At 29.9% G+C, this 25,839-nt stretch overlaps 2 protein-coding genes across 2 annotated transcripts; both read right to left on the bottom strand.

The window, feature by feature from the left end:
- Window positions 1-2,950: 2,950 nt before the first annotated feature.
- Window positions 2,951-7,113, bottom strand: LOC127266337 (probable pectinesterase 53). The gene is made up of 5 exons (XM_051296550.1): window positions 6,671-7,113; window positions 5,586-5,775; window positions 5,111-5,317; window positions 3,408-3,643; window positions 2,951-3,209 (listed from the first exon to the last, which is right to left on the bottom strand). Exons 1-5 carry the CDS (start codon window positions 7,033-7,035, stop codon window positions 3,062-3,064), a joined length of 1,146 nt encoding a protein of 381 aa, XP_051152507.1. The 5' UTR covers window positions 7,036-7,113; the 3' UTR covers window positions 2,951-3,061.
- Window positions 7,114-12,070: 4,957 nt separating this feature from the next.
- On the bottom strand, window positions 12,071-20,852 carry LOC127266304 (serine/threonine-protein kinase VPS15-like). The gene is made up of 11 exons (XM_051296499.1): window positions 20,325-20,852; window positions 19,429-19,551; window positions 19,290-19,335; window positions 19,044-19,204; window positions 18,576-18,655; window positions 17,819-17,924; window positions 17,433-17,609; window positions 14,148-17,300; window positions 13,186-13,433; window positions 12,979-13,078; window positions 12,071-12,393 (listed from the first exon to the last, which is right to left on the bottom strand). Exons 1-11 carry the CDS (start codon window positions 20,595-20,597, stop codon window positions 12,217-12,219), a joined length of 4,644 nt encoding a protein of 1,547 aa, XP_051152456.1. The 5' UTR covers window positions 20,598-20,852; the 3' UTR covers window positions 12,071-12,216.
- Between the last annotated feature and the right edge of the window lie 4,987 nt (window positions 20,853-25,839).

The following is a 25,839-nucleotide window of genomic DNA, read 5'->3' as shown; positions in this document are numbered from 1 at the left end:
ATAGGGTTGAACGGAGCACTAAAATTCATGTTGTATTGACTTGGAAATGAATTTTGAAGTGGAGTCAAATCAGGTTACTATTAGTACATAGAGTTGAGTTGTTTTTCATTGCCCGAGACTTGTTAGTTGGTTGGGTGGATCCTCTAAATCAACCACATCAATTCACTTTGTCTTCATCACAACTATCCATCTTGACTTAATATTCTGAATACAATAATAATAAACCTACATGCAGTGAAAGAAACCTAGCTCAATAGTTCTACGATATTTTCCACATGCACCTGCTAATAAAAACAGGAAATGTGGAAATTAAAAATAATAAATCAGAACAACTTGGATCAAATCAAACACAACGATCATATTGCATTCAACGGACAAACATAGAACATATTTTCAATAACACATGGTATTACTTTTTCAAGAGATTTTAACTTTTACATTTCTATGTACTAACAAAGAAACAATCACATTTGCAACCCAGCACATCATCAACTATCTAAATTTGAGAGAAAATATATTCAAACAAGTATCCAAAAAGAAAATATATAAAACATTCCATGTTGGATTATTCAACAAAGATTCAAGAGAAAATCAAAATTGAAACCAAATCACAAGAAATTTCAACGAAAAAAAATATATAGTTCAAGATTCATCCAGTGAAAAATCGATACTCCAACATATAAAAAATCGAAGTAACACACATTACCGAAAAAGAAAAAGAGAAAGCGAGAAAAATGAATTTCTTACCTTCTTCCAGTTGAAAATCTTCAAGAACCTGACGCATTGTTTGGATGATGGTAGTCGGATATGCCTACGGCATGAGAGAATCGGCGAAGGGATGATCTTTTGGCAAAAAGAAAAACAATTTGGGAGAGAACTCATATTTGTATCTACAAATCTAAAAAATGCCCTAGAAAAATATTTTTAGAAAAAATAAAATTAGTAAAATATTTTTTTAAGAAAAATAAAATGGGTGTTTACAAATGTCACCGTACTCATATATTTCTCACATCCATCGAGTACAGTAATATGAAAATAGTAATACTATATAATAAAAATATTTAGATAATCAAAATAACAAATCAATATTTTGTCCTAATAAAAAGAAAATGTGGTCAGTAAGGAATATCCTGATGATTTGTGGTGAACTCGTGACTGTGTGATCATAAATTCAAATTTGATTTGTCTGTAAATTTCCACATTAAAAAATAAATATTATTATTTAATATTAAAGTTTCATTTGAATTTGCTTTTGAAAATGAATTTTGGCTTCTACTTTTTTTTTAAAAAAGACAGTATGTACTTATATATTGGCTTCTGTCCAAAAATATAAGCAATTTTTAAAGTTCAAAAGTACTTTTTTTAGAAACATTTTAGGAGTAGTTTTTGAAATAAATAGAAATACTTTTCAATTAAAATTATTATTTTAATAATAATAATATTAATAATAATAATAATAATAATAATAATAATAATAATAATATAAAATGAGTTATAATTTTTTAAAATATAATATATAAATTAATCATCTTTATATCATTATTATTATTAATTTATATGTTATATTTAATTTAAAATGTAAAATTATAATTAACATATCAAATTTAAACATATAATTTTTTATTATATTAAAATTATTAAATATAATTTATAAAATTTTAAAAATAAATAGTAAAATATAAATAATTTAATATTGAATTATAATTTTATTTTTAATTTATATATTATTCTTAAATTAAAATTTTAAGATATAAATAATCAAATTTTAAAATATATTTTTTATACTTAGATAATTTAATATATTTAACTATAATTAATAGAATTTAAAAATAAATTTTATAAATATATACAATTATATATTAACAACATATCCATTTTGAATAATATTATCGTTTTTTTGCTTTTGACTTCAACTTATCTTTAAGTTAATTCAAACAATTCCAAATCTAGTAGACATAACTATAAAAAGGGTTTGACCATAAATAATTCCTTTAAAATAAATAAAGAGCTTGGCATAAATAATTCCTTTAAAATAAATAAATTCAGGTGCGTTTGTTTGGGGATTAGATTTTAAATTCACTATTCATCCCATTTTTTACCCTAAAAATATCAAACCAAACACTTATTTTTTATTACTAAAAATTAATTTTACATTTAAAAAATCACATTAACACATATTTATATCACATCATACAACTATTCAAATTTAATTTTTTTACTATTTAAATCTCAACTCAAAATTCAAGGCCCCAAACATACACACCCTCATTGTGCGTAGATATATATATTTTTTTATGTCAAATAGTAATTATTACATATATAGAGTTTGTTTGATTTTTCTATAAAATTAAATTAAAATTTGATTGAAATAGTATTTTAATTTAATATTTTATAAAATATAATATATTTTGATTGAAAATATATTGCATAAATAATACACTTTATGTTATTTAAATCTATAGTATTTATTTTTTATATTGTCCTGAAATTATTTTTTAGTTAGAAAAAATATTTTTGTTTTTCTTTTTAATTTTTTTTTGTATGAAAGAAAAAATAATTATTTTTAGTTATTTTTATTTAAGCTTGTGTCCAATCATAAAAATATAATTTTCTAACGACGGAGACAGTAATAGTTATTGTTTGAAACATAAATCAAATACTCCCTCCGTCCAGCAAGAAGCTTGTCATTGGCTTTTTGCGTGTTGATTTTTTAATATTAATTATGATATCAATACGTAGTACAACTTAAGAAAAAAAAACAAAAATATATTTATTAATCTCTTATAATACATATACAATGATATTTGTTGAATAAATTATTTAAATATAAAGATATTTTTAATGTTAAATATAATAACACAAAAATCAAATGACAACTTTCTTGCGGGACGGAGAAAATATATGAAAATATTTGATTTGAAAATTAAATAAGATAATATAAAAGGTAAACAAACCTGTATTTCTATGAGTTTTTTACACATATATTTATATTCTATACGATAATGTAAAAATTAATCAGTAAATACATGTAGGTGTAGGTAAAAAAAAAAAAAAAGAAGAGTCAAAAATTGATCCACTCAGATCCATCAATGAAAGTGAGGGAAATGAAGGGCTTGGCCTCCTCGTCTGTGAGCTCCCGGGACCACGACACCCTTCCTGCAAAACTAGCCCCTGCTCCACTGCACTTGTACTGCCCGTAGAACACAGTCCTGCATTTTATTTTCATTTTTTTAAAATACCAATATATATATATATATTATAGTTCTGGTCACAACGAATATTTATTTTTAATACATGGAAAAATTAAATTTAATATTTTTATTTATCTATTATTATTATTAAAAAAAATAAAAAGGTGCATATAGGAGTATTATTGCAACAATGAAATGTAGAAGGAAGGTACTTACATTTCTCTAGAAGGGTCTCCCCAATTGTACCATCCCTTGGGGATGATGATGCTGTCCATATATGTGTAGGCAAAGACCACTCTGGAAAATGGGCCCCACGCCCGGCCCAGATAGAGTGCGCCCGACCCGGTTACCCTGCAGTTCACAAACGAGAACCCGGTGTCGTCCAATATGCTGCTCCTGCCCTGCGCCGTCACCGCTCCGATCACCGGTGCAATTGCATGGACCTGACACCTCTGCACTTCACACACGGGACCCATATCACTTCACTAATTAATTAATTAATTAATTAATTATTATTCCATAATAATCTATATAATTTTTTTATTTTAATTCGTCCATAATAAAATATTAAATTTTTTTTAGTAACTGTATTATTTACCTAATATTACAAATACTCTTTATAATATATTACACAAATGTCATTACATTTATATCATACAATACTAATAAAATTAGTTTAGTCTTTTTACCTTTATTTCTACAACATCCCAATATAATACCAATATTTTTAAAACTTCGTGAAAAAAACAAATTGATAGATAGATACGGGAAAGAGAGAGTAATATTTTTTTCTCTATTACTATAAAATATCAATTTTCCCTTTTAATGATAATTATACTATATTATTGTATTTTCTTTTCGTCCGTCTTATATAATTTGTCATTTTTTCTAAAAATATAATTATTCATTTTAATTATATTTTAAAATTAATAAGTTTTAAATTTTTTTATTTAAATTAAACTATTTAGTAATTTTAATCTTAATCTATAATTATTTTTATTAAGTTATAGTTATTTTCACTAATATATTTCTTAATTACTTACTAATTATACAATATCTAAAATTCAGTACTTTAGCTAAATGAGACAAATTAGCTGAGACGAAAGAAATATAATTTATAAATATTTTAAAATTTTTATTAATTCATACCAATACTATTCTATTAAATTAAAATATAAAAGCTTAAAATAATTTTTCCATACAAAAATATATCAAATTATATTAAAATAAAATATTCATTGACCCCACGTAAAAAAAGTATTATAGGGTTGCAACAAAAAATTTTTAATACTCTGATTAATATTATAGATAAATACTGTAATATATCATTTATATAGTTTATCTATTTTAAAATTTTAATAATTATATAAAAATATTATTTTTCATATTATAAATATACTTTTTATTACACTAATAATAAATACATTAACTTTTATTTAAAATTCCTAACATACCACTATTTTATTCGACAATCAATCTTCTATATTTCAATGATATCATAGTCAATACTTTTATAATTTACCTATCTTATAATAAAATATTAATGTTTTTTGTTTTATGCAAATAATAAATAAATACATATAAATTGATAGAAAAAATGTACTACTATAAAAATAGCCAAGCAATGATTAAATAAATATTCATATTTTTATATAACATGAGTTGTTACTTTGAATTTTTATTTAAATATTATTTAAATATAATATTTTATATATAAAAAAAAATAGTATATTACTTGTAATCAAACAAAGCCATTGCATTTCATTCTTTTTCTCCTAATTAAAACTTCACACATCCCATTTTAGACCAAATACAATAATTTATAATAAATAAATATAATTGTATAATAAAAATAATATATATATATATATATATATAATCAAATTAGAAATGATCTGTTTAATTAATTAAATAGATACCTCGAATAAGGAAAGTCCATTTCCAAAAATGAAATCAACAGAACCTTCGATGTAGCAATCTTTGTAGTAATGTCTTCCCAAGTGATCATACAATGTGTCCTGAGCCCCCAAGAATTTGCACCCCACGAACGCCGCCGTGTCCGCCGATATTCGAAATGCCACCGCCTGTTTCCCCACCGCACCCGGCGGCGGCACCGGCGTCGTGTTCTACATGCAAACCCGTTTTGGTGAATTTTAAAATTATACAGAAAAATAAAATAAAATAAGATAGAACAATTCTAAAATTCATTTTGTCACATCTCTAGACATCATTTAAATAAATAAATAAATAACCCATCATTTAAATTTAAAATCTTATTTTATTCAATAAAATAAATATACATTTAATCAGAATCGTGGGATTATTATTTTTAAATAAGGTATGTATGTATAATAAAAATAAATAAATTAGAGAGTATATATATATATAGTGAACCTTGAATGTAATATTCTTGGCAATGAAGTATGGAGAATTAACAGCAAAAGTGGCAGAGCCATATGTGCCGAGGGGCTGGCCCTTAGGTCCCGGTGTCTGTGCGGTGTCTCCCCATTCAACTATGGTCCTGTCTGCTCCTGCTCCCTCCACTGTAATGAAAGATTTCATTGGGGGTATCGAAACCTTCTCCCTACAACAGTATTCATTTTATGACCAATATATATATATATATATATAATATTTATTTTTTTCACTTTCTCATAAGTTATAACTTTAAATAAATAATACTCCCTTTGAGTTCTATAAAAATATATTTGTATTGAAATAAAATTATAAAAAAAAATAGTATTTTAATTTAAAATTAAAAGTTGTATATGAGAATTTTGATAAATTCATTAGATATTGTGTTTGTAATTAATCATTTTACATGTGATTTAACAACAATAAAAGTATTTTATACTTTTTTTTTTTGTCATAAAAGTATTATCAATTCTTTTTTTAGTAAAAGGTAACCACTTTTTATATTCTTTACCCTAAAAGAAAATTTACTATTTTTACTAATTTTAAAACTCTCCGATCAAATAGACATAAGTTTTAATTAAAAAAGCATTATCATACATATATATATATATATGAATAAAAAAAATAAATATAAATTTGATGAAACATAGAAAAAAAAAAAAAAAAAAAAAAAGGAATTAAAGAAACTAAGAATGAGAAGACAAATGAATGTGAAGGGACACATTCATCTATCACTAGTCACTTTTCTTTGGTCAAAATCTCACAAAACTACAAGGAAAGAAATGGACACCCTTTGCTAATATTGTTGAAGCCAAGATGCAATAATAATAAATTTAGAGAGCATAAAATTTAATTTGTTACAATCTTCTATAATTTAAGAGTGCATGTCTTTATTGATATACAAAGATTGATTGTATTGAGTTAGTGATTTTTTGGGGGGTTTTTTGATTTAACTAATGAATTCAATACGGTTTGTAAGAAAAAATAATATATTTTTACAGAATATCGTAAGAAATACTATATAGTAAAGAATTCGGAAAAAAGAAATGATACACTAAACTCACTTGTAGACCCCGGCGTGGACCTTGATGACGACGCGGACAAGATTGATAATCGGGAGGGAGTTAACGGCGTCTTGGATGGTAGTGAAGTCGCCGTGGGCGGGGTTTTTATCGACGGTTAGGGTGTAAGAAGGGAAAACCTTATTTTTGGCTGTCTTAAAGAGAGAATGTTTGAGGCTTCCAACAAAATCGACCCATTTCATGAATTGTCGTTCCGAGTACTCGACTTGCGTCGTGTTCACCGAGAGCGGCTTCCCGGGCTTATTACGACAATGCACGAGGCGTGCACTGTCGAGAAAGAGAACTAGAGCAAGAAGAGAGACAAGAACATAGGATGCAATAGTAGTTGGTGTGCAAGAACAAGACATTGTGAGAAAAATAAATTATATTTATTTATATGTATATATATGTGTATAATGAAAAGGGAGGGGATTAATGTTGTGAGTTAGAATTTGATGGATTGAATTCTTGATGGTTTAGGTTAAGGGGGTATATATACATGGGGTAGGGTGGGGTGGGGGTCACGGGTGGTTGCTTTCTTTAAAGAAAAGGTGAGAATGTGGGGAGTGGGGGGGGGGGGGGGGGGGGGGGTGGTCACAGGCGAGGATTGTAGGCCACAAAGTAGCCTCCCACGAATGCACTTTTTTTTTATGCTGTGGGGTGTTTTTAGGAGTGAAAAAGTTGGGTGTCCTAAAAAGGGGTAGGGTGGGGGTGGGGGGGGGTGGGGTGGGGGTTGTTGGTGCCCGTGAGTGTGTCTATTTGTTTGTGTCTGAAGAAGAATAGATTCTCATGGAAATTAATTAAATGCTCCACTCAGCAATCATATGCGTCATCATCATGTTTGGTGGTAATTGTAAGATGATTATTGCAATATTCAATACTCTTATTTATATATATATATATATTTGTATATAATTCAATAAATGCTCCGTTTAGACAAAAGTTTTTTTTTTTTTTTTGAAAGATTTGAAATTTTAAAAGTTTAGAAAAATAAATAAATAAATAAATAAAAATAAAAAATTGATATTTGATTTGATATTTTATAAGATAAAAAATATATTTGATGTGAAATTTTTAATTTTAAAAATAACAGGTACCAAATGAGTGAAAATAGTTTGTGTAAACGGAGCCAAATTTGTATTTCAATTTAATATTTGTTATTATTTTATATATAGGTGTTCGGTATATTTATACAATAATTTAAATAATTTTAAAATTTGCATCCTATGTTCAACTGTGTAATATTGTGGCCATGTTTTTCAGTATATTATATGTATATATATAGTTCAGGAAATTATTTTATACTCTCTTCCTCCTATTTTTCTATTTTCGTTTGTCCCACTTATTTTTTCATTTTTCTTTTTTGGAAAAGAATTATACATTTTAATTTTATTTTTAAAAATTTAATATATATTTTTTAAATTTTAATTATACTAATTAATTATCTTAATCTATTTTAATTTTAATTTATAATTATTTTTATTATAAAATAATTGTTTTTACTAATATATTTTTAATTATTTACTAATTATACCCTTGTAAATATTCTCGTGTCTACGGTAAACCGGATAAAATATGCTGGACGGAGGGAATACTATTGAATAATACAATTATAAAATAAATTGAGTCCCACCAAATGTTGTTATCTCTATGCATATTTCTTTTTGGCTTGTGTAATGATTAGTGGGATTGTTGTGGAATTTACTGACCAGAAGATAATCAAGAATGACGTTTTCATATTTGTTTTTTGTTCAAGATTTTTTTTTAATTTTTTATTTTTTAATTTGGATAAAGAAGAGAGAGAGAGAGTAAGAGATATAGACAGGTAGGAGATTAAGGGTTTGTTTCGATTAGCTTTGCAAAATGCTTTTGGCAAAAAAAAAACATTTTTGTCTGTTTTTATTGGTTTCTTTTAAAAAAAAAAATAGTAGTTTTTAATAGAGCTGACAAAAATTGACCTGACACGATAACTCGACACGAAATAATTGGGTTTGGGTCAAATATTTCAACCCGATTATGTATACAAGTTGATACGAATCCGACACGATAATAAATGGGTCGGGTTATGGTTAAGACTCTCAACTCGAACCTGACACGACAACTCGATTATAATATATTAATATTGATTAATATATTTATTATATAAATAAAATAATCATAATTTAATATTTTTTTTATAAATTAATTTAAACTAAGTTTAATTTTAAATAATTCAACCTAATTTAGGCTCAAACCAATAAAAACTAGCATAACACGACAACAAAATAAAAAAATTATTTAATTTGAATCAAAAAATTAGATTTAATTATGTATACGGGTCAACACGAATCAACCTGAATCCAACATGATAATAAACGGATTAACACAAACCCGACACGATAATAAATGGGTCGGGTTAGAATTGAATAATTTATTTTTATTTTTATTTTTATTTTTTATGACGTGGGAACTCGCAGCCACTACCCGAAAGTGCACACTGGATAAACCCCCGGCCGAACCTAATACCCTGCAAACCAGGTCCGACATAAAAGTCACACTAGGCGAACCATGTGTGGCAGGTGACCTGAGGTGTCGGGGGTTTGAACCTAAAGCATTTATTTTTGTTTGTATTGACTTTTATTCAAAAGCACAATAACCTTTTGGGCTCCAAAAATATTTTTTTTAGGGAAAAAAATAGTATCAGTTTTACAATAAGAATAATAATATTATAATATATTAAATAACATTAAAATAATTAATTTATATACTCTCTCCGTCCCTTAACAATCTATCCATTTTTTCATTTTGGTCTGTCTCATAACAAAATATCTATTTTTTTTAGTAATTGTACTTACGATCTACCTAACGTTACAAATACCATTCCAATTTACAATATATTAAACAAATGTCATTACCTTTATATCATACAATACTAATAGAGTTAATTTAGTCTTTTTACCTTTATTTTTACTTTATTCCAATATAATACTAATATTTTTAAAACTCCGTGCAAAAAACAAATGGATATATAGATATGGGATTGAGGAGTATCATATTCAAATTAGAATTTAATTATATTATGTTTTACTTATTAATTTATATATTATATTTAAATTAAAATTTAAAAGGTATAATTGAGATATTAAATTTTAAAAATATAGATTTAATAATTTGTAGATAATTTAAAATTTTTAATATTATTTATAAAATTTTAAAATAATTTGTAGAGTAATTTAAAATTTACACAAAGTTATTAAAAATATAAATATAATTTATACATAAAATTTAATAAATATGTTTTCGATTAGGGTAAATAATGTAAATTTTTAAATATAATTTATAAAATTTTAAAATAAATTAGGAAAGTTTAATATAAAACTACATATTTATAATTATGTCATATTTGATAATTTTAACAATTTACGAGACTTTTAACTTTATTATATTCAACTAGTTTTTTATTAAACGGTTTGTGATTAAACCATCTCCAACTCACTTAACGCAGTTTTAACTCTAAAAATACTATTGAACAATATTTTTACTTTTAATCCATAACTCTATTTTTTACTCCAAAAAAATATTCTTCTAATATTCTATTTTATATATTCTTTTAAACTATTTTTTATATCTATAATTAATATTATTTTATAAAAAAATTTAAAAAATAAAAAATAAACAAAAGAACAATTTTTTTTTAAAAAAAATAAATTAAAAACACCAAAAGTAGGCTACAGTGCAACATCTCCAATTTTGCAGTGGATTGGAGCATAAACAGACCACCAATCTCCAAATATGTCGAATTCTATTTATGTCGTTTTAACTAAAAGAAAATGGTGTTGTTACAATATTTTTATTTTAATCCACAATTATATTTTTCATTCCAAAAAATATATTTTTCAAATATTTTATTTTATACATTATTTTAATCAACTTTTTATATCTACATTTAATATTATATTTAAAAAAAGTTTAAAAATAAAAAATTAATCAAAAACTTAATATACAAAAAAATAAAAATAAAAAACAAAAAATTACACTAACACAAAAAATGGCAGGTGTCGCTGCACCAACAAAATGCAACTACATTGGAGATGCCCTTACCGTATTACTCTATTTTTTGAGTTGTGAATTTTTTGTAATTTTATTTTTTTTCTCAACTGAAAAAACTATTTTTATCATTTTTGTTTGTTCCACATCAAAGTATTATTTTTCTATTTTAGTAAAAGTAATCATACATTAGTATCAAAATATCTTTTCACTTTTACTTAAATTACAAACATACTATTACATATACAATTACTTTATGGGGATGGTTACGAAAATAGCACCATGCTGATTTTTCATATAAGCACACGCCATACATGCAAACAACACACATTAGTATTACACACAGCATATGCTATGTATAATAAAGATATGTGATGATTTTTAATAATAAATATGCTATATACAAGTATGTCATGTGTTAAAATTGTGTGTTGTATAAGACTATAACATGCGTTGTATGTTGTTTGTAGTAATATTATGTATTGTCTAGTAGAACACGATGTGCGTGTTCAGCACAGTGCTAAATTTACCGCAGTTCTGCAAATCAATAAAATACTATTATTTTTGAAAGAGTTCATTTAGAGTGGGACCGAGGGAATAAATTTTTTTGGAACAGAGAGTGTAATTCTTTTCGATGTACTTTGTAATTTTTATTTTTTGAAAAGTAATGTATAATTTTATTTCTTTGAGGATGATATATATTTTTATTTTTCGAAAAGAGATATATAAAATACAAAGTTAAAGTTGAGTGTAATTTATAAATATGTAAAATTGTACTCTCTCCATCCCATATAATATGGGTATATTACTGTAGACCTAGAAATTTTACCTAATAAGTAAGTAATTAAGAAATATATTAGTTCTATAGTAAAAATAATTATAGATTAAAGTTAAGATAGCTAAATATTTTAATTAAAATTTTAAAAATTAAAAAATTTAAAATGTGATTAAAGTGTATAATTATATTTAAAAAAAAAGAAAATGACAAATCATGTGGGACAGATAAAAACAGAAAATAGAGATAAATTATGTGGAACGAAGAAAGTATAAAATAATATAAAAGAAAAATATAGAAGAAATATGAAAAAAAATTGACATTTATAATTGAAACAAAATTACTATAAATTCACTAAATTGCAGCTGCTGCATTTTTAGAGTAATAGGTGGAAGATAACCTAATAACCCGGAAAATGCACTAAACTTTCCTTAACAAACTCAATCTCAACGAAAGTTCAGATGAAACCAAAAGAAAATCTACATTAAATGGAAAAGAGATAAATCAATAGATATTAGAATGATGAATATACACACATATATATATATATATATCCCTTTAACCAAAAGCATGGAACTTCTATAGCAAACAGATCATTGCACCTTAATATTGCACGAGCGTGCTTGCGTATATTCAGCATTGTTGATATTCGATGCAATAATGTAGGTGTGTCTGTCTTCCTATACTGATATATACACACTAAGAGCCATGAATAAACATATGTACGTTTGAACAAGTGTCGAATTCTTTACCTCCAAACTTTTATAGCTCCATCTCGGCTGCTCGATATCAGAAGCCTCTGGTTCAGTTTGACAGAGGCCAATGAGAGTATGGAGTCATGATGGCACCCTGCAGAATCTGTCGTAGCACCCGCAAGAATTGCCTTGGCACTCAATCGTGTAGCCTGAGGCCGTCTTTTTGATTCCTGTAGGAATCGATATGAATTATTACATTGAGTATGATTTTTCATAACCAAAGCATGTTCGATCAGAAGTTAATGAATCCTAAGATATTTTACGCTGCGAAGCCATGGCAAATAAATATAGCTACAATAGATGGCAATTTAGGCCTTGGCACAAAAGTTCATTATCTTGTAACTTGAATCGACTTCAACTTTCATCGTAAATACTCTTTTAAGTCTGTGACTATTCTTAGAGAACAAATCCAGTAAATAATAGCACTTAGAATCTTGCAAAGCATCAACCAGATCAGCCATATTTAGGCGTCAAAAAGGGCCGATCACAAAATCAGAATATAGCACAGCAAGTGCCGGTGAAAGATAATTACTCATTTTGTTTTAGGAGATAAGAATCCTGAAAATTTTAGCAACATATGTGATGGAGGTGAAACGGAAGAAACAAAGCTCACAGTTGTCGAACTCAGTTTTAGGTCATATTTTGAGGTCGAACAAACCTGATTTGTGGCAAAAATCTATTGTATGACATTTCAACGATCCAACGTTATTTCCTATGGTAACAACATTTCTAGTTCTGTAAAGAAATTGAAGTACCTGCACAATTTGCACTCCAAAGCTAGATTTCGTCTCATATAAATCGTCATTGCTAGATCCTTTGATAGAAGGTCCACATACACAATAGCTCCGTTCGGGTCTGCGCGCAAAAGTGAGAAATTAGCATATTCGAGATTAAGAGTGGGTATGAACAGAATTAAAACAACAAGAAAGACAACTGGATCTCAAGTGAGGGCAAATGAGCACCTAGAATGATCCCACCGGCGAATTTTCAAATCTGATCCACCTGTCAGAATATCACCACCAGGTAATGGGAGCAAAGCATGAACACCAGGAATATGTACAGAGGACTCATTCAGCTCGTCAATTCGGTACATTGAAGCCATAGTTCGCCTTAGATCTGTTTTAGTGTTAATCTTGGCAGATGATCTGGCAGGTGCCCATGATGGCTCACAATTATCAGCATCAGATTCAGGATTGGCTGCCCTCAATACCTACAAACCATAAATAAGAATTCCATTAGTTTCGCTCATTATTATTATTTTTTAAAAATAATTATCCAACTAATAAAAGACATTCAAGCATAAGAACTTTCATATGCTCCTTCCGTTCCAATACAATAGTCTTATTTACCATTTTTGTTCGTCCCAAAATAATATTCTCATTTCCATAAATAATCATATCACCATAAAACTATCCCTACTTTTTCATTATTATTACACAATTGCCACTACTTTTTACACTAATATACTCACAAGAGCAAAAAAATCATTTATCCTTACTTTTTACTAACTATCAATATAATATCAATATTCCTTAAATTCCGTATCCAACACAATACTTTTGGAACGGAGGGAGTATAATATAAGGAGTACAGCCAATGCCTTTCTAACACTATAACAACAGAAAACTAATTCAGCTAATAGCACTTCCCCAATTTCTTTGCATTCTTTAGAATCACCAGAGACCACTATTTGCAATATAAACACTTGCCATCGTCATTTTTACAACAATACATCAGTGATACCTTTCTTTTGCTCACCATAAAACAAAGTATTACCCCAGTCACGCAATAAATGAATCTTTAATTTACATATGGCGAATTAAACACTTAGGATCAAAGATTGACTCATTTTGGTAAGGATTATAGCATCAAAACTATGATAAAGCGAATCCGAGAAAAATACCATTGAGATAATCTTGCATACCTGGTGACAGCTCCCATTTTCTGCATCCCAAAGAGAAACTTCATTACGTCCCGCTGCAACATAGACAAGTGGCCTTGAGGTTGTAGAGAAGGAAGTACCAGGAGGAGGAACAAAAAGACAAATCTTTTTGATAGGGGAAGCAGGAGAATGGTTCCATGAATTCACAGGTATGCAAAATCTTAGATCCCACAAAGTAAGCACACCAATAGATGATCCAGATACAAACCAATTACCGCAAGGGTCTGCCACCAAAGAAGATATATAACCCTCTTCCGGAAGAACTTTTGTATTCCAACCACTTGATCTTGTTCTTATATCCCAGAGGTGAATCCCACAGTTTTGTGTGCTATAGAGAAGCATTTTGCTAGTATTACCATCAGCAGAGTAATTTAAGAGGCTCAGTATAGCTCCTTCTCCAATACCTATCCTTTTCACATCAGCAATGCCTGAATAATTTTCAACAACATTACCAAGTCCTCTAGAGATGTGATCGACAGAAAACAAATGCATCACTCCGTCGCTCCCCCCAACAGCAACTTGAGTAGAGCCTTGAAGTACTGCAACACACATTGCCCGGCTGCCATCCAAAGAATAGGTCAGCCTAGATCGAAATGTGATGTCCTTTTCCAGTTTTTTGCAATCCCATATCTTCACTGTAGAGTCCTCAGATGCACTGACAAAAAACTGCTGATCCAATGAAATGGATATGTCAGTGACAGCAGATCTATGCTCGGGAAGGTGAGCAACCAACACCCCTCGCGGCCTCCACCCTGAATCAGGAAGGGTGGATGACCATGCCAATGGTGACGTTTGTGTTGCCTCATTCGATGGATGAGCGTCAGCTATTAAGGGGCTCCCTTTAATTCTGTCTGGTAATCTCATTTCATGATATCTGCTTCTGACATAAGGTGTTTCATTGGCTTCTCGGTCATCTTCTTCATGCACAACTCTCCTCAATAGTGTAGGGCCACTACCAACATAAAGTGACGCTGAGAAAAGCTTTGGAGCTGGTGTTGAGCTAGCCAAACTAAATGATTGGTTTATTGGATCCATCCAAGGCATAGAGGAAGCACCGAAACCCAAAGAATTGTACAATGAAGAAGGATCAGAAGCAGGTGCAGTAGTGCCAGAAACTCGTTTGTCGTTAACCTTAAAGTAGTACAAGGGTATGCTTTCTGATGATTTATCAATAAAGCTGTTCATGCAACTCATTTGAGGTGACATAAATCCTGACAGTTGAGACTTTTCCGTTGCCATATGATTACGAGCTTCTTCTTTACTTAACATATTTGGTGGTAGATTTCCCGTAGCTTTGTATTTGCCTGCATAATCATCGGAATTAGTTGAGTCCAGGTGCTCCCCTGTGATACTGGTTTGGGACGGGTTATTATTTTGCTCCTTCGACCAACATTTTGGATCCAACTCTCTAGCAGTTTTCTGAAGTAAGTCTGCAGCTTCAAGTTGGTCAGGCGGTGATGTATTATACCAAATCTTTCTCTGTCTCTCTAGCATGTCTGAACTTCTCCCATTTTCCAAAACATGACAATATAGTTCTCTAGAGAGTGGTGGTTTCAGACACCCAATAAGTGCTTTTTCTGAGGCTAAGGATGCTGGCTGTCTCCGTAAAAAGGGGCGTACGACTGGCACCAGAAACACATAGGAATCAACTGCACCTAAGCTCCCACTACTAGATGCAATAAATGCTACAGCTGAGCTCCTCACCCAATTGCTGGGATAACATAGGCAAGGATAAACATGTTCTATCATTTCAAGTATTATCCTCTTCCGCAGGAAACCACTTCTGCAGAGAATCGCCAAACAATCTAATGCATTAGCAATGACAGACTCAGAAGTATCGTTTAGTGCCTGCTCAATGTAAGGTAAAAGATATTCCTCTACACTTCGCTGCCCCACAAAGAAACAGACATAGATTATTTGCCCATAAAAAACAGCCCTTAGCAGGTCATCGCGATCGTTAAGAAAAGCAGGGAGGAAAGGTAGCAAAAAGTCATTACTCTGCTTCTGTCCAAAAAACCAGCAAAGATTGCCAATATCCTGCAGAAGTGCTCTCCTTATGTTTGGAGTTTGCTTTGGTCCCATCACAAGTTCTTGAATGACCTCTGCAATTGACTTTCTCAAGTGTATCAGTTGTGCATTATTATTCACTTCCTGTGGCTCTCCAGAAGGGTCGGTAGCAGGAGTTGAAGGCTTCAAGGCTAAGTTAGACTCATTAAGAACCCCTGCCTCAGTCAAGCTTATTGAGTGTATAAGAAACCCATAGGCCGTCAGTGCCAATTTCGATATATTGCTGGCATAGCATATTCTCACACTTTCCTCGGAGTCATCGGGAAGCATGGAAAGCATTGGAAGAATATATTCTGGGAATATCTTGGCATCACTTGGAGGAAAATCTCTGACAAGAGGAAGAATGTCACACAGTGTCTCCAATGCTGCACAGCGAACAATGGCAGTAGGATCTGAAAGTGTAGCTATAATATAAGGAAGGATGCGCTGCAATCGATCTTCGTCATCAATGTACAGAGAGCAAGCTTTTAGCAGAAGGACAGCTGCTCTCTTTATAAAAGGGACTTTGACATTACGAATGCAGGAGCAAAGAAGAGAAGCAATCAATACCATCCCCTCACAGTTCAAGATATCCTGAGGTACTGGTAGATTAGGCATTCCAAAAGTATCTGATTGATTGTTGTAATTAGACATCAATAAGCTTAAGTCTTCCACTGCAATTTTTTTCAAGAAAGGATGGCGACTTCTCTGAAATATCTTGGAAATTCTTTGAATCAACTCATCAGGAGATTGCAAACCATATAGGTTCTGATTTTGACCATGTACAGACTTCGCCACATAATTTGTCACAGAGTTCATATTGAAATGATCATTGTTTTGCTTTGCATCCCCGACCAGGTTATTCACATTACCCAGAAGATCAAATTGATCATGAATTGGGCTTTTCTTCGTCCCCTGTTCTTCATCCTTAGACGTACCTGCTCTATTGGGATTCTGCATAGTATCAGCTGTTTGTGGAAGTTTACTTCTATCATCGTAAACTTCTGTTTTAAATATCATATCCTGTTCTGCTCGGTGACCCATCATTTGTCTAATTATTTCCCTGAAAGAAGTCTCACATGCTAGAACCTGGAGCAGCAGCAGTTATGTCAATTAAATATATATATATGTATATATATGTCAATTAAATATATATATATATGTGTATATATATTGAAAAGGGGCATCAGAAATAGAGATAGGATCCTCTAAGTTCCTTACCCTTGCATCAGAACTCAAAGGATTTAGCAAGGAATAAAACTTATGAAGGAATGGCGAGAAATAATTAGGAAAGACGACGCTCGCAAAGTTTTGCAGGTAGGTCTCAGCAGGATATCTAGACTCTGGATCCAATTGAATCATATGAAGAATCATTTTCCGGATGCCTGAATCTGGAATCTTCAGTCAAGCAATAAAGACATAATAGTCGATTAATAATAGAAAGATAATAGAGCAAACATGAAGAAATTCAGATAACACAATTTTAAGTTATTTAACACATTAAAACAAAAGTTAAAATGGGATTGGGAGGAAACTAAGTCAAATTAATACCAGAACATGAATTAATTCTATAATCTATATCACGATGTCACCACGACTACTCATACCTTTTCCAGATTTGCAGTAGGATCATATTGTCCTCTTCGATAGGAGAGCAATTGAGAGAGTTCAAACAATGGTTGGCCTTCAAGAAAAAGCTCAGCAATCACACACCTAAAAGAAAAGACTGCATAAAATATTTAAACGGAAAAACAATACAAAACACGTAAAATAAAAGCAGGTTCCAAGGTAATTCATGGTGTGCAAACTACAAATTGCCAACATATGTTCTAAAGTTAGATATGTAAGTTAAAATCCCAAAACTAAGTAAAAAGTAATTTCTTAGGAGTAAATTAACATCATAGTTAGAATTTCGTATAATCTAGTACTATATCTTTAGTTAATTTACAAGTATCATTCATCTTTATGTAAAGTTATAAGAAGTGTCAGTTTTTAAGGTTCGCCTACCAAAAGAAAGAAAAAACATTCTTTTGGTATCTGTACTAGTCTAGTTTTATATATTGGCATCAATTCATATGCACACGTACGGTTTTTCCAATATTACACAAAATAAAAGTTCCAACATATATGCATGAGAATGATCCAAAAGAGGAGGAGGCTATGATGGTTTTCACCCTTGATACATGTTATCAGGACATGCTGGTCAACAGAGTCGCTCATGTATTAAATGAAAAGCTCTTGGGTATTTTCTAGTGCAACTCAAGTTCATTGATGTTGATTTAGTTCATCAAAACCATTTAAATAAAAAGTTTAGAGAAAGTTCCGCAATGCAATACAATAATGCCACAAGGAAATAAAACTCACCCTACAGAGAAGATGTCCATAGAGGGTTTCAGGAGTGCATCTTGTGCCACTTCTATCTCTCCTTTATGCTCATAGAACCTCTGGAAAATACAGCACAAAATTTGACCATGGAGATTTTGAAACTAGAAAACAAGTAATAGGGCAAGACAAAAGCTTATTCATGGGACAAATGCAGCCATAGTGATAATACAAGCTATGATCAACTAATGAATTCTTTTTAGATAAATGTCTTTAAATAGATACATTATTAGCCTATAGTGTTTCCCCACTAAAAAGAATACTATCTAACACCATGAATCTGAAATGCCTCTTCGAAACAGATGTATCAAGAATCGATAATAACATATTGGCATCAACATGTTATCACATATCCACGAGTTCTAAATTGTCTCTAGCATTAGGTACTAAGTTCTGGTCATGGGGTCCAGTAAGAGCCGAAGGATACCAAAAATTTAAGAAGATACACACCTCAGGTGCAACATAACACCGTCTTCTTCCACCAGTATCAAAGAAGAATGAAAAATCAGAGGGATCATCATACGGGATATAAGTGGGCTTAAATGATGCAAAATCAGCAAGATAGAGCCAGTTCCAGGAAGTGACCAAGACGTTCTCACATTTAATGTCACCTGTAAACAAAAAATTTGCATAAACCTCTTGCACAGACGGGTAGCATTACAGGTACATAGAATAAATATCACAAGTTAACCTCACCATGACACACTTCATGCTCATGACACTGTTTCACAGCATAAAGCAACTGCAAAATGCAGCAAGATACTGAGATTTCAGTTCCTACATGTTACTGGTACAATTTCCTTCATTGACACAATTAAACAGAAGAGACATGAACCTGAAAAGCTAGCCATTTCTTTTCCACGAGACTAAGGAAAGGTCGGGTACTCAATCGATCATGAAGATTGTTGAAGAAGTATTGCCTCACTAAATAACCAGCTTTATCTGTTTCAAGCCAAAACTGCAAAGGAGATTATAAATAGGCAATTAAGATTCAAGTTTGAAGCTATCAATGATGAAATTTAAGCAAATAACCTCCACAAACCAAATAAATTCAACTCATAAAAGAGGTTCGTATATGGGATTTTTTCTTGAACTCCCAACCCAAAAGACAATTACCTTGTTCAATAATAAAGACAATTTTCACAGCAAAATAAGCAGCATGATTTCATATTTAAGTGCTAACAACCACAAATCATATTCAATTATCTTAAAAGATGTTTCAACAGAAATATTTTTGGGTAATTAACTTCAGATCAGCGTGCCAGCAATATGAACAAACAAAAGGCTCCCAATGTTCATATTGGAAAATCACTCACACAAATTTTTAGACTGAACCTAACGTCAAACCTTATGCAATAAGGTTTCGACTCTTTATAGCTCCAGATTTTTAGAGGAATCATCTATTCCAATTCCAATTCCACCAATCTCACTTCCAATCTGCATTTCAGTTCAATACATAACGTTTGCTCATATATACCAAGCTCATTCCAACTTCTTACCTTGATTTATTTCAAATTTCCATTCAATTGCTTCAACTATTCATCGTAAACTCCTATAGCTACAGACCTAAATTCTACCCCTGCCATTACCTCCATAAGAAGCCTTAATGACATTACAGATTAGTTTTAGCCAACAGAATAGTCACATAAATAAAGAATTAGCTTTAAGAATGCCTAATTCCAAATCATCGGAAAACCAAGAACTGAAAAAGGACAGAAGGTCACAAAAAACCTGAAACGGCCAGACGTGGGGGCGATCGAGTTTGGAGAAGATTTCTCGAATTCGAGAGAGGCGGCGCTCGTAGTCGCGCAAAACAATTGAGTCGCCACGTTTAAAGTAGACCTTGACAAGCACCAAACCCTCGTCGTGCTTGCAGAGTATGGATTTTAAGAATCGGTCCCTCCCCAGCACTTCCTTGAGCACCAAGTTGTACGAAGACGGCAAATCGTGAAGATAGTACTCCGTCGCCGATGCTTGCGTCGTCCGGGCGATCTTGTTCCCCATTCCCTCCGCAAATTTATTCCTTTCCCGGCAAGACGATTACCTACTGAATTTCAAATTGCGATTCAATTCTCCGATTTACGGGGAAAGGGATGATTTTTTATTTATTATTATTTTGGACCTAATACTGATTGAGTGGTAGGGTTTAGCAGTTGGCTAGGATTATGGAGGTTACATAGGAGACGCCATGGGAGAGGAATTTGGAGCTCGGTCGATCTCCGGAGATAGCCTCTGCGCGCCGCTCGGGGTTATCGTGGGCCTCTTGTACAGGACATTTTAAAAAAACGGTCTACGTCAAAGGGGGTGAATTAAAATTATACCCGAAGCAATTTTCAAAATTATTATATTTATAAATTATAGTAATTTTCAAAATTCTTTAACTTTTTTAATTTAAAAGTTTTTAAATTATTAAATATAGTAATTTTATACTAGTTTCTTAATACTATCAGGAATATTTTTATTAAAAATAAAAATAAATATTATTTTAATATAAATAAATCATAAATTTCTTATTTTTTTTCATTTTGTTTATTTTTTGGCAATTTTTTAGTGTCGCTGGTACTGCTTTTCTACGGTCGATTTCGGTAATCGATTTTTCAAATTTTGTATTCATTCATTCTATTTTGTTTGTTTGTCGGTTTAGAAAATACATTTGGTGGGTGAGAGATTAATGTAAAAATTGAAGAAAATATTGTGCTAATTTTTTTTGTTTTGAATTAATAAGTTTCATATAAATGCCGTACTCGAATCAATCGGAATTTTACTTTTCTTTTCCCTAAAACAAGCACCTTTCTCTATATCCTCAATTTTTGATCAGATTGTTGAAACATTTTGAAAGTTCAGCTCACTGTGTGCTCTGTGCACAGCTTCAATCCAGGTTGTTTGCTAACATCTTCTTAACAATTATCATCTTATTTATTTTTTATTTTTTACTATAATTTACAGAATTTTTATTTATTATATTTGAATTTTTTTTGTATATATATATATTTTATAATTCTTGTGATATTGCATGTTCTTATTGCTATATTTATGTTTATATCATTTTGCTAATAATAGTACATTGAGTTAATATAATTTTTATTGCTTTAAAATTTTTTAAGAGTTTATATTTGTGTTCAAGAGCTTATATTTGAGTTAATATAATAAGATATGAATTTCAATACAAGCATTATTTACATAAATATATATAGACTAAGTGAACCACATTTTTAATGTAGATATTTTTAATTTGGAATGTGGACAGTGTTTTGTAATATTTTCATATCGGGGGGGATTGTCAGCTCCAGTAATTATTGTTTCCTTCATCTTTAATCTATTCTGAGCATATTTGGAATAGTGAATTAATTGATCATAAGTTTAGTCTTATTTGTCGATAAATATATTTGACTAGTATATTTAAATTATGTCATCTTAGGATTCTTGAGATATTAAATCGTATTGGATTTTATGGAGTATATAGGGTTGGACATGTTAATCATTATCCTAGTCTTTTGACAACATTAGTTGAGCTATGGTGTCTTGAAACACATACATGTCATTTCATATTCAGTGAGGCAACAGTTACATTAGAAGATGTTGTCATGATATATCAGTTACCTATTGATGGTAAACTTATTGTCAGTGATGTCACATCTCGATAAACCATAGAGAACTCTTCAAAGATTTGTATGGATTTATTACAATTGTCTCTTAGCCCAGAATATTTCAAGCATGGACCGTGGATTTTGCACTATACTTTAGAAGATCATTTGAAAAATAATGAGTTTCAAGTTGATAATGATAGTCCTGAGAGAAAAAAAAAAAAAGGTAGAGTGTCGGGCACATGGATTTATGCTACTGATGATTATGGATAGCATATTTCCAAATTCAGATGGTAGTAGGGTCAAGCTGATTTACTTGTCGTATCTGCAAAAAATTGACCTTTTCTGAAAAGTATAGTTGGGGAAACGTTTGACTTACATGTCTAATCATAATTTTTGTTTAACGGTTATTGGAGTAAAAAGAAAAAAGTTTAGTGATCTCCTCACATTGTTACAGGTATATATTTTATAAATTGACATCTTAAATTTATTTAATAATATTATTTTTTGTTGTTAACTATTTTATGTTTCTAGATTTAGGCATGGTCTCAATTAAATATGTTGGCTCCTATTAAATCAATAAAATTTATTGATGTCGATCCTCGAATGCTTGCTAATGGTGTAATGTTTCCTGTTGTGATTTACGGAGCTAGGTATTGTAATTTATGCAAATTTGATAGTTATTAACTAAAATATTTTGTATTTATCAATATAATCTATAACTTGTTATTATTGATGGGTTCGGGGTAAACATGATTTCACTCCAACTATTCATGGTTTTGTCGCTGTTATACGTGACATTCTTGATCATGAAGGAAATTTATAGGTATTTTAATTATATTTCAATAGTTATATTTCATTCATCTCAATTCAAAGTATTCTTTTTATTATTTTCGTCCAATCTCACTTCAAAGTATTTCTTTTTTATTTTAGAAAAAATAATCATACACTAATACTAAAATACTCATAATTTTTACTTAAATTACAAACATACTACTACACATACAATTACTATACTTAAAGTCAAATGAAAAAAAATGCCAAAACCTCTTACACATTTCCATTAATCAAGAAATACTATTATTTCTTAATCTACTATAGAATACCAAAAGACCCCTTTGAAATGGATTGGAGAGAGTATAACTTTTATGCTATAATTTTTTTAATATAAATATATTATATTTTTATACAGTTCTATTGGCAGCTTTACGAGCCCAGTTTATACGATGGTTTATTATATTCTTGTCATTTAATTTTATTCTGTTACCAATGACCTTTGTTATATGAACGATGTATTGAACATCATTTCATAGATAGAGTGCTTCGGAAAATAGGCTTAGTTCATCATATTCCAGATATTCCATCAGTGGTAGAGAATAGGGATGCTCATAGTTCTTCTCAAGGATCCAACACAAAAAATTGGTTGAAAACTTATCAAATATATATTCAACAATGGAATCAACTTAATTTAGTGAATAGGCAGTCGACCTTGCATGATATACCTCCTACTCCGGAATATTTGCAATGGTTTAGAACACATTTGAGATGATTTATCAACAATCCGGAATTGCGTACACAGGCCAGTTGTCCGATTAAAACACATAGCCAAGCATATACTCTTATTGATGTTCCGTTTTTACATGTGACCACGCAACAATCGTATTTGATACATACTTTTGAAGAGTTTCCATATAGGTTGGGGGTTCTTGCACTGAACTCTTCCGTGTCCTATAAACATCTTCAATAGCCATTTTCAAGCTATGTCATTCATTTGAATAAGAAATATCAAACTCATATGTTTCTTTTTAAAAACTCTTTCAATAAATTTGCTATCACGTTAACATCCAAATTACTATGTTCCAACGATATATCATATGGAATACATGCGTGATTAGACATCATTGTAATTAGCTGCTAACATTCTAAATATGGTTTATATGATGCAGTCACCCCCCACTGGCAACCATTTTTTTCCATGATGCTTACATTTTACTCTGAAAACCATACGATTGCTTTTTGTCACAATATATTCTCTCCCAACCATACGAATTGAATAATCCTTAACGATCATTTGTGTCTGGCTTTTATCTTTGAATACTATCCCAGAAATAATAGCACCGCTACTTTTTCTGTAAATATCTCATCTATGATTGAGAGTGTCATATGTATCTTGTTGAAACTCCTCCTCATACAACTTGTGAAAATACTTAATCGAATGATATTCATTTTGACTACATGAATGTGGTATTATATACATGTTTGAGGAGATTGTGATGGCTTTGACTCTTGCCATAATACAATAGCATCCACACCCTAATTTTCACAATTTTCATATATTTCCATTTTATCATCTAAACATAAAATTAATTCTGATTCACTAGATTTATTTTCTTTAATTCCTTGACAATTTGCATATAGTATGTGTATATTATCATCTGTTTGCTCAAGTTTTGTGTTGAGATCCATATATATTGACAATTCCAAACATTGATAACTATTTTCTGAATTTAAAAAGTATTGCAGATTGAAGACATTCACAGTAATAAGCTTCATTATCCGATTATCTTGTTCATTCGTCCAACTTATGGCATTTTCAAAATCAAATAATATTGCATCCGACTTTTTCTAGTCAAATTGTAAATTAAACTTTCTAAATCAAATGTACTATCTCGCCGAACAATTGTCATACACTTTGGATCATAATCATATTCTATTGTATCCGACTTTCGTATAATGTTACCATCTCAATACAACATTATATCAATATTGCTCTGGCCACTACTCGTCATCTATTTCTATAAAAAAAAAATAAAAATAAAAAAATATATTAAATAAATACTATTAAGAATAAAATTAATATACTGTAAATATAAGAAATATATAAAAATATTATGATAAGAAATATATATAAATGCATATTTCATATAAATAATATATTAATATAAACCTTACAAATAATACCAAAATAAACAACTAAGATGTTATCAAATTACAAATAATATCAAAATAAACAACTAAATGTTATAAAATTACAAATAAATATATAATCACTAAGCAACGAACTTATTAAAAACAATACCAAAATAAAGATCATATGAAAGAAAATTTGTAATCAAACAAAAAATACAATATAAAACAAAATATTTATAAAAACTATAAAATAATTTAGTCAAAAAAATAATACCTTAGAAGTTGGACATCTTGAGCATAAATTTTGCTTAAAAAACGAGCACGCCATACACAAATTTGGAATACAACAAAATCGTTGAAGATGGTGTAAATTGAAATTAATACTATAAGAATTCTAAAAACTCCTATAATAAAAAATATAAGAGTTTTTATAACTATTGTTCATGAAAAAAGTTTGCAAAACTCTTTCATTACCAATTATAGAAGTTTTGATAAATCCTATAATTCCCGATGTAGTTGAAAGAGAAAATAAGAGTCCAGAAAACTACTATGTTTAATATTTTAAGTATTTTCAAATTTTTTATTATTTTACATCTGAGATTTTTGAAAATTTCTATAATTTATAAATATAAGAATTTCCAAAACTTCTTTCAAAGCTAGATTTTTAAAATGATATTTGACTTAGTCCAATTTTTTTTCTAAAAAAACCCTCTTTTACAACTCATGCGTACAATAGGGGTGTGTTGAAAACT

This window comes from Andrographis paniculata, unplaced genomic scaffold, assembly GCF_009805555.1.
Source record: "Andrographis paniculata isolate CXL003 unplaced genomic scaffold, ASM980555v1 Contig75END, whole genome shotgun sequence".
NCBI lineage: Eukaryota > Viridiplantae > Streptophyta > Magnoliopsida > Lamiales > Acanthaceae > Andrographis > Andrographis paniculata.
The sequence above is the reverse complement of the archived record's forward strand: the minus strand, read 5'-3'. Positions and strand labels throughout refer to the sequence as shown.